The 13,937-nt window shown below is 40.9% G+C and overlaps 1 protein-coding gene across 2 annotated transcripts; it reads right to left on the bottom strand.

Annotated features, from left to right (window-relative positions):
* Positions 1-217: 217 nt before the first annotated feature.
* On the bottom strand, positions 218-4,164 carry LOC124131993. 2 transcript variants are annotated; one of them, XM_046495547.2, is made up of 2 exons: positions 1,561-4,164; positions 218-859 (listed from the first exon to the last, which is right to left on the bottom strand). In XM_046495547.2, the coding sequence occupies exons 1-2, from the start codon at positions 3,301-3,303 to the stop codon at positions 773-775; spliced, it is 1,830 nt and encodes a 609-aa protein (XP_046351503.2). In that variant the 5' UTR covers positions 3,304-4,164; the 3' UTR covers positions 218-772. The 2 variants fall into 2 exon arrangements, with proteins under 2 accessions (XP_046351503.2, XP_046351504.2); XM_046495548.2 differs by having other exon boundaries at positions 2,060-4,164.
* Between the last annotated feature and the right edge of the window lie 9,773 nt (positions 4,165-13,937).

The raw sequence follows: 13,937 nt of genomic DNA, 5'->3' as shown, positions 1-13,937 counted from the left end.
AAAAAATAATTCTTTGGACGTTGCAAACAATACAAACTGGCTAATAAAACTGACAATTATTTGTCAATATATGATCTCCTTTTTATCAGTTTGATGGAGGAATGAGGGGATGATACTGTGAACAAAATGAAAATATGAACAGTGACTATCTGTATTCTCCTAGACCACACCAAACTCTAATAATCACCTTAAACACAACACAATATACACTGGAACAGCTGTGCGGTACACGGCAGTTTATTTTCAAAGCACAAGACGCAAGACACAACACACAGTGACATCACGTCACTCCATATACCATTATAACATGTGTTATAACATATAGAATATAACATATCGAAACATACAGATGGTAACGGTACCTGAAGCCCGACACGTAAAACCAGAGATAAAATTTTTGTTAATACAAAAAGCTCTGGAACCGTGTTCTCCCTACGAATGCAACAGCACCAGTAACTGGGGAGTATACAGTATTTGAATTACCCTTTACACACGTCCAACATACTTTTACAAATACAAATTATACACAAAAGCCTTATTTTACTCATCTAACATGGGTCACACACACCCAATACAGCAGTATTATAATGGTTCTGCCAACCGAACATTTCCAAGACCAAGTATTCTAATGGCTCTGCAGCCTACCGTACATTGTGTAGCCAATGAAATGCAAACATATATACAAAGTATTCTAAAGGCTCTGCAGCCACAATTCACATGTGATAGTAAACACGATTATACCAATGAGTATTTTAACAGCTCTCCAGCATCATCAACATACATGGCCTGTCAACAGAGACAGATGACCATAACAGAATGTGGCCTCACCGCCACACGTCCACATCTCAAAACGAAATGCCTGAAACATGAAAAAGATATTAGAAACGGAATAATAAAAATGAAAGAAGCAAACATCAATACATTTACATGTTAATTGAACTGCCGTGATTGCAAGCGAGAGAGGCGACATCATAAAATCCTACCCTTATTTAGCCCCAAATATCAGCGCCATCTACTGGCATTATTACCTCCCTTGATTATAGAACGTACCACTAGGAGAAAGTAGTTTCCCTCTAATTCACTACTTCAAACGAGGGAAACATCATTTCTCCTAGACAACACCAAACTCTAATAATCACCTTAAACACAACACAATATACACTGGAACAGCTGTGCGGTACACGGCAGAGATTCAAAGAAAGTCTAGAATCCAAGAGAAAGTGAAACTTTTAGCCTGAATTGAAGATTATCTTTCACGTAGCCATCTTTTGCTTTTTCACTTCTCTAACGACCATGTCTCTTAAACATGCGATCGGGGATGCCATTATTAGCTGCTGCAGATGCGCCACCACTTCAAAGACTATGCAGTCCATAATTCTTTATATTGTCAACAGATGGCGTAAATGCTTCAATGAACAATTCCCTCAAACGCGAATAAGTCATGGGTACATTAATATTTCTAAGTTTATAACCAGCAATACATTTGGACAAATCTCTGAATATATATTCAGATGAATCGAGACTTATCTCCGCACTATTTAGATATCTCTCTAAACATACCACTGGACAAAGCTTGGTGTTTGTCCGCCCAATAGCCAGCCACGCCCCGTCTCTGTAGACATCAGTCTTAGACTGCTCAATGAATACCATCATATGAGCATCATAAAATACAATGTCTGATCTCGTGATCTGCAACAATTCTGCTGACCTTAAAAACCCAGCAAAGGCTAATAAGCACATTGACATAATTCTCAAATCATACAGTGATGGATCTGCCATTCTACCATCATACAACTTTTCTAGCAGGCTAATGGTAATTGGCTCCTTCTTACATACATCTTTAGCCAATTTTCGCCTTGCTGCCTCCAAGACATTACGCACCAGTGAATTATCAGTTGGACTTGCTAAACCAATACAAGTATGAGCATGACGGATGCTATAGAACGCTGTCTGAACAGGAGATATAGAATCACTCTGCTGAATTACAGATAACAGGTATAAAGCACAGTGCAATGGCGACAATGGCAATTTTACAGACATAGAATTGACGATCGCCCACCTTTTCCAAGCTCCAAAGCCATATGTATACTTTGTTGTTGTAGAATCAGCTCTACACCCTGCTAAGAGGCCTGGCAGAGCCCCTGCTAATTCGCGGACACCTCTCGGAAGTGTAGCAATCTCATCACTATAGGTTGTCCGAAATGTATCTGAAAGATCTCTCTCCCCAAACATGCCACCCTTTATTCTACTGGCAACATAAGCCTCCTTCGATCGTGGCAAATACATCCAATCTCTCACCTGTGGAATGAATACTGAGTTAGGACATACCATTGGCCAAAAACAAGCAGAGTGCCACTCTGGTATCACAAGAGTACCCTTAGCCTTACATTCTGACATGTGTTTGATTGCCCTCGGAATCAAACATACAGGAGGAACCACCCAATTCATAAAGCCACCCCAGTTGACAGTGAAACAGTCCACAACGTCACTTCCAGGATTGCTGTACCTGGAATTAAAACACTGAAGTTTAGTGTTATAATATGACGCAAATCTGTCTGTTTGATGTGGACCCCATTTCCGTTCAATTTGCTGAAATATGGTCTTTGAAATACCCCAGTCATCATAATCAATCATTCTGCTAAGATAGTCAGCTGTCTGATTATCACATCGTGGAATCCACTGCATATACAACTGTATTGACTGTTTTGTACATATTTCAAATATATGCAAAGCCAATGTTTGCAAATGTATTTTCATGCTGCCTTTCTCAACGATTGACACAACGTTTGTATTGTCTGTACACCACATAACACGGTTGCTCTTCAGGTTGGGAATAAAGCTCAGTAATGTCAAGTGAACAGCCTTTAACTCCCTCCATGTAGAACTCTGACGAGCTTCTTTCGCAGACCACTGACCATGGGACTTGTCAGAATCAATCTCAACACAGTACCCACCAAAACCACTATCACTGGCATCAGAATAAACAAGTCTTGTAGTAAGAGATTTATCAACAAGTGCTCTTGAAGAATGTTTGTCAATATTACCCAGCCAAAATTTCAATTGATGAATACTGTGACATGAAAGTTTTAATGAACTATGCCAAGTAGAAACAATAAGTATGTCCATGCTTAATGATCTTGTCATAAGCTGTGATAACGGCCCCAGAACCAGTTTCATGGACACTAGCTGACCGACAACAGAAGCTACATCTCGCACTTTGACATTCTTTGACTTGGATTTTAATAGGTCAGTAATTGAACACTTCACCTTGACTATCTTCCTGTGAGGTACAGATATAGTCATATTTGTAGCCTGAATGTGAAAACCGAGCCATTCCAAAGACTGTGAAGGTGCCCATAAAGATTTTTCAACTTTAGGTACAAACCCCGACTTAATCAAGTCATTTTTAATGACAGAACCTGAATTTAGTGCTCTTAATTCTGACTCTGCTGATAATATACCATCATCCAAGTATGTGACTATCTTATGTCCTTCAAAACGCCACTTCTTGACAAGCTGGCGAGTGACTTTTGTAAAAACGTATGGAGCTGTTGTCAGTCCAAAGGGAAGTACTACAAACTTATAAAAATGTGTTTTTCCATCAGGGGCATTCCAAGCAAAGCCCAAAAAGTCAGGATGCCCTTCGTAGATATCTATATGATGATATGCTGAATGGATGTCAAACTTGATTAGCCAATCATTTGCACTGATATATTCTAAAGCAGTTTTCCAATCTTCAAATTTCAAAGTCTTTTTGAGCACAAACCTGTTGACGATACTCAGGTCTAAAATCAAGCGTTTCTTACCCGATACTGTATAGCGACAGATAGAGGATTAACAACATACGGCAGGATATCACACTCAACAACTAGTTGTTTCTTGACAAGCTCTGATACAGCTTCACACACAAAATCAGCGTTATTTAAGGCACACTTGTTATTATGCAAGTACATTTTGGGTGGCATACACAAAAATGGAATTTTGTATCCATTTTTGATTATATCTAAAACAAAGTCACTTGCACCTATCTGTTGCCAAAAGTTTTCATTCTGTTTCAAACGACCTTTAACGACAATTTCTGCAGCACCCTGCTCATATTCAAAGTAATTATCAGTCAATTTAAGATTACATGCATCGAAACATTGTGTAGATGAACACTTAACTGATAGACCTTGGCATGTGCCCTCTCTACTGCGTGGCGGTTGCTGACGGGACGCTGCTTGACATCCTTGCAGTCTGGACATTTGCGTTGAGATAGGGACAGTCTCTTCTGAAGTGCGTGAATTCTCCGCAGTGAAAACATGATCCTTGTCGCTGACCTTTGCCTCGAAAAAGCTGGTTGTTGATTGGTGGAATCGACTGCACACCAGAAGAAGCAGGTAAAGCAAACTGCACGGGCTGTGTAGTGAAAGTCGTGGACCTGGCTCTTGACCTTGTCGAATACGGCGCATTCCGATTTCGTTTTTGCTTGATTTTTCTCACTGCTTTTAAATCAGCCCTTGTAATTTTCTTATCATCGTCAGAATCATCTGCTAGATCGTTTGTCACGTAGTTTCGGACTGTTTCCAGACCACCTTTTGATGAATCTGCAATCTTGATTAGCTTGTTACTCTGCTGTATTCTCTGGATCTCTGAACCAACAGCACTATCTGCTTCTAATAAAGTTCCAGAGTACATTAACTGTCTGATTTTATTCAACCCGTCAACACACTCTGTGTTGAAGCCAAACTGAATTTTGTTTCCCTCCCGTGACCAGCTGTATTCTTTTTCGGCTTTTATTTTTCTTACGTCTTCAGATGTCTGCAGAAACTCTTTTTGTATTGCTGATATCTTGGAATCGATTGCCAATTCAATTTCTGTCTTGTTTGAATTAAGCTGAACCAAGATGGCGTCTAGTTTTGCCGCGGTTGATTCATCAGTCATGTTGTTAATTGAACTGCCGTGATTGCAAGCGAGAGAGGCGACATCATAAAATCCTACCCTTATATAGCCCCAAATATCAGCGCCATCTACTGGCATTATTACCTCCCTTGATTATAGAACGTACCACTAGGAGAAAGTAGTTTCCCTCTAATTCACTACTTCAAACGAGGGAAACATCATTTCTTTGAATCTTGCTTATTTATAACACTACAAGAAAATATACATGCTAAACAAGAAAAAATTACGTGTGTATTTTGAAACATATTTATCTATTACAAGATGTTTAAAAAATCTAATCATGAGAGGCAAAATAGCGGTGAGAATTACAGGAATGGATCACTAAATGTCAGCAAAAACCGTTTTAATGTACGGCATTATGGGAAATATCGCTTTCTCGCTTTCTCGCTCTATCGCTTTCTATCTAAGCGATAGAGCGAGAAAGCGATAGAGCGATAAAGCGAGAAAGCGATGCCCCCTCTCGGCCACCATACGAAACACGTGTCAAAGCGTGCTGTGTCACCCTGGGCAAGTGACTTAGTTCACATGTGCCTCTGTTCACCCAGCAGGGAGTGGGTACCCGAAATATCAATTAGACGTAAAAACCACCGACCGCCCGTAGGCAGCTTGTATACTCTCCTGGGAGTTGAGAATGGTAACTGGAACGTAAACGGATCCACTGGTCGGAGAACAAATAAAACCGCATTTGTGCAGATGGCAGTACCTTGTAACCTGCGGTATATAAATGTGTAATATAATGTTATATGTCAGTGTATTTTCTTGTTAAATAATTTAGTTGTGTGACATTGTTACTGTTAAGATTCGATAGAAGTTCATTGCATTGCACTTGGACATTTGTATTGGGATGTGTAAACATCCGAAATACCGTGGACTGATATAGAGCGTTATGGAAACGTGTGGAATATTCTGTGAGGCGATGGCACTGTGTGGAAATTTCCAGAACCTATTTAGACTGTATATAAGAGGATAAGAGCATGCCTCTCGCATCTCTCACACGGGTGGCTCCGTCGTCTAAGGCGCCGCGATTCGCTGTGCAGAGTTGCGTCCCTTGGGCACGCCAGAAACCTATGATTGTGGATTCGAATCCCGGTTCGCCCCGATTTTGTTTCTAGGTTTGTCAGCATCGTACCCGTGCTCGTGGGTTTCACCGAAGTGGTAAACGTCTGAGACCTGATTCACTTCGGGCTTTTCTCCCACATTAAGCTGACACGCCGCGATATAACTGGAATACTGTTAAAAGCGGCGTTAAACCCAACTCACTCACTCACTCACACGTCATTACACCAAGACCAGCTTTCTGCCTAGGCCCGTCTCGGAAGCCTGACCACTGTCGGCCTTGGGTAAATATATTATTGTCACTAGCTTTGGCTATCCCCACTATATTTTATTGTTTGATATTGCCATGGAATATTGTAATACCACTCTATTGTGGTCTGTCATTGTAATTGCTGTGTAGTAATTTGCATTGATTTGTAAACCCAGTGAATTGTGTTGACTTAATACCACCTGTTCTTTTGTTTCACACAAGTTCTTTTACGGACAAATTTCAGGATATACATATTGTTTCAAATTAGAAATCGACATTATAATAGGCGTCATGGAAACTGATACATACAAAATCCTTTGGAATAGGCCCATTTACAGCCTCAGACGTATCCAGGCCAAAAAACCTGATCTTGTCGTTTTTGATAAATCCAATAAATACCCGGGTTTGCTACCAGGAATATAGTCCTTCTGAAAATCTGGGTAATGCAGAAGGCTGCAGTGTTGGGTAGTCGTCACATGTTCCGAAAAGGTTTGGGTGGGTTTGACGAGGCAGCGCTTCCTGTGAGAAGTTCCATTCTCTTTCTGGGCTGCGTGTAGAGGGGGCAAGGGCCCTGAGCTGATGATGAGCCTAACCAGCCTGACTGTGCCAGGATCACACAAACCCTCTTTGCTGCATTTTTAAAATTTAAATCTGTAAATAATAATAATACAAAATTCTTTGGAATAGGCACATCTACAGCCTAAGACGTATCCAGGCCAACAAACCTGATCTTGTCCTTTTTGATAAATCCAATGAAATCATTTATATCATTGAATTTTCTGTCCCCTTTGACACTAATGTGATTGACAAGATTAAGGAAAAACATGGCAAAGCCTCTTTGCTGCATTTTTTATTTTAATCTGTAAATGATAATGATAATAATAAAAACTTTATTCCAGTTATTACAACACCCACCACCACCATCACCACATCATATCACAGAAATAGTACCATTTAGTCCTTTGATAAAACATATTTGAACCGACATTTGACCTTCTAAGATGAACACATTTGTGGAAATAACATTTTTCAAATATTTTAACACCACAACTGTACTCAACAAATGAATTATGCCCACTTTACTGCCTTGATACAATAACATTAGCGAGGAATTCTCAGAACATACACGAGTACCTGCCCTGTTGACATGGGTGTGTCATATTTATATATTTGGAGCACAGCTAAAGACCCGGATCTAAGAACGTTTGTCCCTTCATACAAACCCAATCATCCTCCGTCGGTAACATCGATATCAGGTTAGTCCAGTCTCTTTTTTTGACAAATCCAAGCTCCTTTTTCAGAACGAAATTCTGTCTTCCACTTGTAACCACTCGTTTTCGCCAGTAGCGCAAAAAATCCATGACTATGAGGTTCCTTGGGCGCCCAATTTGTGTAGCTGACATGAGAGCCATCCATGTACATCCATCCAGAATAAACGCGCTTATACACACCAATGAAAATCTCTTCTTGTGCTTGAAAGTAGATTGAAATAACGTTATCTTAATAATCACAAAACACATATTCAACATTACAACAGCCGTCATACAGCTGGAATATTGCTAAGTGCGGCGTTAAACAACAAACGTCAGTCAAAATTACATATTATTATAATGTAGAGTGGACGCAAATAAACAACAGCCCCTTGATTGAGCATATTAAATAATGGCAAAATCCATTTCCGTAATCATAACAAATGTCTGCTTAAAGCAGTGTCCGTTGTACGATTCAGACAAAAGAAAGTATACACTTTTAGATTGATTTTGTCCGTAAACTATTAAAGTGAGCAACAGTTGCTCAAGAACTACAAAATCAATCTCCAAAAGGCAATTGCAACGCGTTGGCCGTAATGATGCACGTGCAGTAGCTAGAAGTCACCCAACAGCTTTTCCAGGTATTCGTAAAATTGCACGTGCTGAATGTGTATAAAAAGGCGAAGAACCGTTGCTAAGACATCACATGTAATGAAAAACACCAAAGACATGCCACAGTTTACTGCCAAACAAAGAGAGCAGAAAAGAGCCAACCACATCCAGATTGCTAGAAGCCTAAACTGAATACGGGCAACGGTCGTCAGACAGGACACCTAACAGGCCACGTCACGACGACGGAAATGGTAGCAAAAGGCGTTAAGACACCGTATCAGTCGACGCACGGTGCTACGACGTCTACGTGACGCAGGTATTAGTGCTCGCCGTCGATGCCGTGGAATGACATTGACCCGGGAACATCGACGTTGAAACCTGCAATGAGCCAGGACAGTAGGACGTTAGCATGTCCGTGAATGACAGAAAGTCCTTTTCTCTGACAAAAGCAGGTTTCAGCTGTTTCACAATGATGGTCGAGCTCGAGTATACCGTCGCAGGGGCAGAACGTTTGGCGCCAGACTGCATTCAAGAAGTTCATCCCTATGGGGGAGGTGGTGTGATGGTTTGGGTTGGCATTTGTGGCAACCAACGGACGAGACTTGTCATCATCCGTGGCAACCTCAACGGCCAGCGATACAGAGATGATGTTCCATTTCTTCGCCAGCAGTAACAGAGAACACTCCTGCAGCATGACAACGCTAGATCACACACTGCAAGGCTCGTCCAGGACTTCCTGAATATGTACAACGCCAACGTTCTTCCCTGGTCAATCCATACCGCTAAACGAAGATCTGAGGACATCCCATTAGGGGTCACGTCAGAACGACCTTTCATCGTACCAATCAGAGTATCGCTTGCCAGATTATGAAAGTGACAGTCGGAATGTGATTTCTAATCATGCAACCTCGAAAACTTTACTTTCGAACGATAGTTACGGGTTTAACGACTGAATCCATACAATGTAGACCATCTATTAGCCATTCCAGGATGTTCTTTTGTTCAGGTTTCAAATTTGTAATCGAGAATTTGTCAAAATATGTTTGGAAGCGCAGTCGCCAGTTTGAAATTAGTGCCGTAAGCACGAGAAAGCTGCCTTCTGATTGGTCATTCCATTGGTCGGTCAAAGTTCGCGCAAGGTCGGTCTGACGTGACCCGTAATGGGATGTCCTCAGATATTTGCTTAGCGGTAGAGAGAACTAAGATCTGATTTTAATGAGATTGGTACCTGGATTTCTGATCATTCCTGTGAACTGTGGTCTGCCTACCCCCATGTTCATGTAAACGTCATGTACACGCCACCTCTTTTGAGTTTCGCACTAAAATTGTGCATGGACTATCTCATGTGACCCTATTAGCGAATACATTATCATTAAATAACATACTCTTGTTTTTACTCATTTTATAGACCATCAAACATGGGTGTATACTTTCTTTTGCCCTCTTTCAAACATTGATGATACCAGGTTTTCGCGAAATGGTGAGTATATCCTGAGACACCGGTGGCACCCGTCACATGCAAAGGCTAGACAGATGTTCACTGAAAACACATGGGAACACATGGTGCAAGTTAATTGGGAATTGATTTTTGTCACTGGTGCCCCAAATAAGGAATGTCATCAACATGTCTGCCATGAAACGTTTTGAAAGCTTCAGACCTTGAATGTTGTAACCCTGACTAAATAGCTTTTGAGCAAGAGTTGTGTCCTAGTTATGATTGGTATTTCATACAGGTCCTACAACATCTACCTGCAACCTCTACTGCCACGCAATTGCATGTGAAGAGTGCGCCCCTTAAGCGTGCCAGAAACATACGGCAGGGGGTTCGAATCGCAGACTCGTCCTGATTATGTTTCTGCGTCTGTCAGCACCATACCTGTGATCGTGTGTCACCCAAGTGGCCATGGTAAATATGTTAGACCTTCGGGCTTTCTTCCCACATCAAGCTGATACGCCATGACATGACTGATATACTGTTCAAAGTGGCGTCAAACCCAACTCACTCACTCGCTCTTTAATTGTTGTTGTTAATACCAGAGTGTTCCACTAGTCTCTTTGCGATGTCCTGTTTCTTCTGATCGTCAACTTGGAATAGGGAGGAACCGTCTTTCCCTCGCTCCTTGCAGTCAAGTTCTGCCTCTTTATACGTCTTGCTGTCATTGTTATAGATCAGGTATAAGTCAATTTCCTTAAAGTAAATCCATTCCATAGGCTGAAAAAACTGAAGAAAAAAATTTATTTGTAAATCTACAGATGATCATTGATGAAATTCAAAATGTCTTGGAATAGAAGTGAGTGGATATTTGTTTTCAGCAGCTTTTGGCAATATCTCTGGGATATACTCGTGTGGCACAGCATGCATATAAAGTGAGATTTTCGTATACCTTACCATTTTGGATTTGGAAACTTTCTGGACCGCATTCATTCCAAAGAAATGTAAAATATTTAGTAGTGCTAAATTGAACGTGAAAATTACCAATCAATTTGGAGGCTGGTTATGGATCAGGAGGTTAACTGGAAGGCGTCCGGACGCCTACTTTCTCCAATGCTAATGTGGGCGTATCATATACCAATAGTCATTATAGTCCTTAATATCCCGAAAAGCTATCGGTCATGTCCTCGGTCATGTACTTTCGGAACAAGCATTATTGGAGGGCATTATGGTTTCCTTCATCGCTGGACCAGAAAATCTATTGATTAATGCTGCGTTCAGAGATATTCCTGGTATCTTAAGAATTCCTGAACGTGAAGCCTCAGCATGAATCTCCAAAGGTAATCATGTGCTAAGACATCATATCGAGACTCCATCCACAATATTAATCAATGGTTTCTTAATTATGTATGTACAAGAATACCACTGAGAGCAGAAATCGTGGGCCAATATACATTGGTGCTTCTTTGTATTTTGGGACTTGTGGTTTTGTTTGTTTATGTTTGTTGTTTAACGCCGCACTAAGCAATATTCTGGTATATATGACTGTAAATAATCGAGTCTCGGCCAGACCATCCAGTGATTGACATCATGAGCATCAACCAGCCTGACCAACCGACCCCGTGAGTCGCCTCTTACGACAATCATTGGTTGCTGAAGATCTTCACGGGTCCATCTGGGATTTTGTCTCGTGATTAGAATTTTTTCAGCTAAAGCTGAAAACCAGATACGTTTGTAATTATAATATGAGCCTAAATTATTTGTAAAATGCCTTTCAACAATGGCAACTTCGCGGCAGACGGTTCTTTCTGTTGAACTATAATTATTTTGGTCAAGAATTTTCTGCAACAACCTTTTTTTGTCTATAAAATCCCTCACACGTGTAAGAGCAAATCAATTGTTCGAATCTAATAGGGAACACCAGACACCAGCTTTGTTACTGATTGGTCAAATTAGGAAAGAATTTGTAAAAGTTGTAATAAGGCTAAACTTGAAAACTTCAGCGGTTGATTCGACAACTGCGTTGAAGATTACACAGTGGCAGCTCACAGTGTGTGTATCTGTGGCTTCAGTTATGTTTGGGAGCGTGTGTGACGAAAAGGAGTTTCTTACTAACAGATACTTTATGGGAGATTTTTCACATTAAATGGAAGTAGGTCATTGAAGAATCGAATACGATATTTTGTTCACTATCAAATATAAATAATCACAACTCATAAACAGTAGTTTGTCAATACAAAAAAGTTATTTCCGTGTCGATGAAGTATGAGCAGAACGAAACACATATATATGTTTAAAACGATTACTCTAACACATGCGATAACAACATCATGCAAATATTTCTCATACAGTAAACCACGTTTATAACCAACACGCTTATAACGAAGTAACCGATATCACGAACTTATTTTTTAGTCCTGGCCATTTGTTGTATATTTGCTGTATATAAGTGCTTATAACTAACTATGGTTATTACGAACTAAAATTAGTGGTCCCTTTGAGTTCGTTATAACTATAGTTTACAGTATTTGCATAACTATCAGTACAGCTTGTTTAACGCCGCAATATTTTAGCTATATGACGGCTTGCTGTCATGAATCAAGTCCAGACCAGACAACCCAGTGATTGACATCACGAGCATCGATACAAGCACTTGGGATACGATTTCATACAATCCACCAAGTCACTAAACCTGACAACCGATCCTGTTAGTCGGGGGTGGTCGGGTACCCTGGTGGTTATAGCGTTCGCTCGTCACGCCGAAGACCCGGGTTCGATTCCCGACATGGGTACAGTGTGTGAAGCCCATTACTTGTGTCCCCCGCCGTGATATTGCTGGAATATTGCTAAAAGCTGCGTAAAACCATATACACTCACTGTTAGTCGACGGCAAGCATGGGTTGCTGGGGACCTACATTCTGACGCAGACTTCCCACAGGATTATGATTCAGATATGGAAATAAAAGCGACAAAACACTTTTTTTAAAAAAGAAATCTCTTATAAATTGTCAATTGTAAGATTTCGACATGATCAAAACATATAAAATAATAGCGACAAAAGAATTTTCATGATAATAAGAAATATCTGCTAAAAGCTGGTGTATATAGTAAACTGATTCCACTGCTCATCCTGCATGTTACGATAGACAGGAGCCCAGTCAAGGGGTTTAGAAAAAGGGCGTTAGAACATCATTCCAGTTTTGGTGCTCTTTGCTGTTCCAAAATATGATATTTATCATATGTTTCAAAGGCAATAAGGTTTACTTAGGTTCTATACCATAATATTGCCGATGTACTCTGAGAGCTCATTGACTTGCGCACTCAGTGGTTTCGCTCTGACTAGAACCTGAACGTGGCTTGATTATTTGGTTACAAATATTGCCTACAGCGCAAAAAAACTGCCAGTCGTCTAAGGCGCCGCGATTCGCTGTGCAGAGTTGCGTCCCCTGGGCACGCCAGAAACCTATAATTGTGGGTTCGAAATCCCGGTTCGCCCCGATTATGTTTCTAGCTTTGTCAGCACCATACCCGTGCTCGTGGGTTTCACCGAAGTGGTAAACGTCTGAGACCTGCATCACTTCGGGCTTTCCTCCCACATTAAGCTGACACGCCGCGATATAACTGGAATACTGTTAAAAGCGGCGTTAAACCCAACTCACTCACTCACTTACTCACTAGAAAAAACTGAAACCTGTGAAGATCCGTGGTGAAATACGAGGGGTGTTCATTAAAGATTTTCCCTAAACCACTTAGGGTTATCATATTTTGTTGAAATTTCACATGTGTAATGATACATGTATCTATGGGTTATGTCTGAAATTGCAGCACCGAACTATTAATCTTACCACTTTTACAGGTGTTATGATCGAGTGAGTGAGTGAGTATGGCTTTACGCCGCTTTAACCACTAGGCTACCCGACCGCCCTGTTATGATCGAGTAGGGTGTGACAATGGAGCCAGTAGAATACCGAGCAGTGATTAGGTTTTTATATTTGAAAGGTCGCACACCAAAAGAAACTTTCGATGAAATGAAAGCAACTTATGGGGAAGATGCCCAATCATATGACGTTGTTAAACACTGGCATCGCCAGTTCAAGTGTGGTCGGACATCTGTGGAAACAGCTGCCATTCCTGGTCGCCCCCATTCAGCCAATGATGAGGACACTATCCATCAAGTGGAGACCGCCATTTTGAAAGACCGACGTATAACTGTTCGCCAGTTAGCACAAGATGTCAAGATCAGTGTAGGGTCTGTGGAAAAAATCATCCATGACAATTTGAACATGCATAAGGTGTCTGCACGATGGATTCCCAGGCTGCTCACACCTTTCCAAAAGCAGGAACGAGTCAATTGCTCAAAGGATCTTTTGGACATGTGCCAAAAAAAACCAGGCAA

Source organism: Haliotis rufescens, unplaced genomic scaffold, assembly GCF_023055435.1.
Source record: "Haliotis rufescens isolate VD_foot unplaced genomic scaffold, xgHalRufe1.0.p SCAF_93, whole genome shotgun sequence".
Lineage (NCBI taxonomy): Eukaryota > Metazoa > Mollusca > Gastropoda > Lepetellida > Haliotidae > Haliotis > Haliotis rufescens.
Note: the sequence above shows the minus strand (reverse complement) of the source record. Positions and strands in the feature narration are given on the sequence as shown.

Bases quoted from the DNA above. Each gene is read 5' to 3' on its own strand.
- LOC124131993 (XM_046495547.2), bottom strand. From the start codon at position 3,303: ATGACTATATCTGTACCTCACAGGAAGATAGTCAAGGTGAAGTGTTCA. The intron at 860-1,560 runs GTATGTTTAGAG...TTCATGTTTCAG, and splicing joins ACACCAAGCTTTGTCCAGTG to GCATTTCGTTTTGAGATGTG.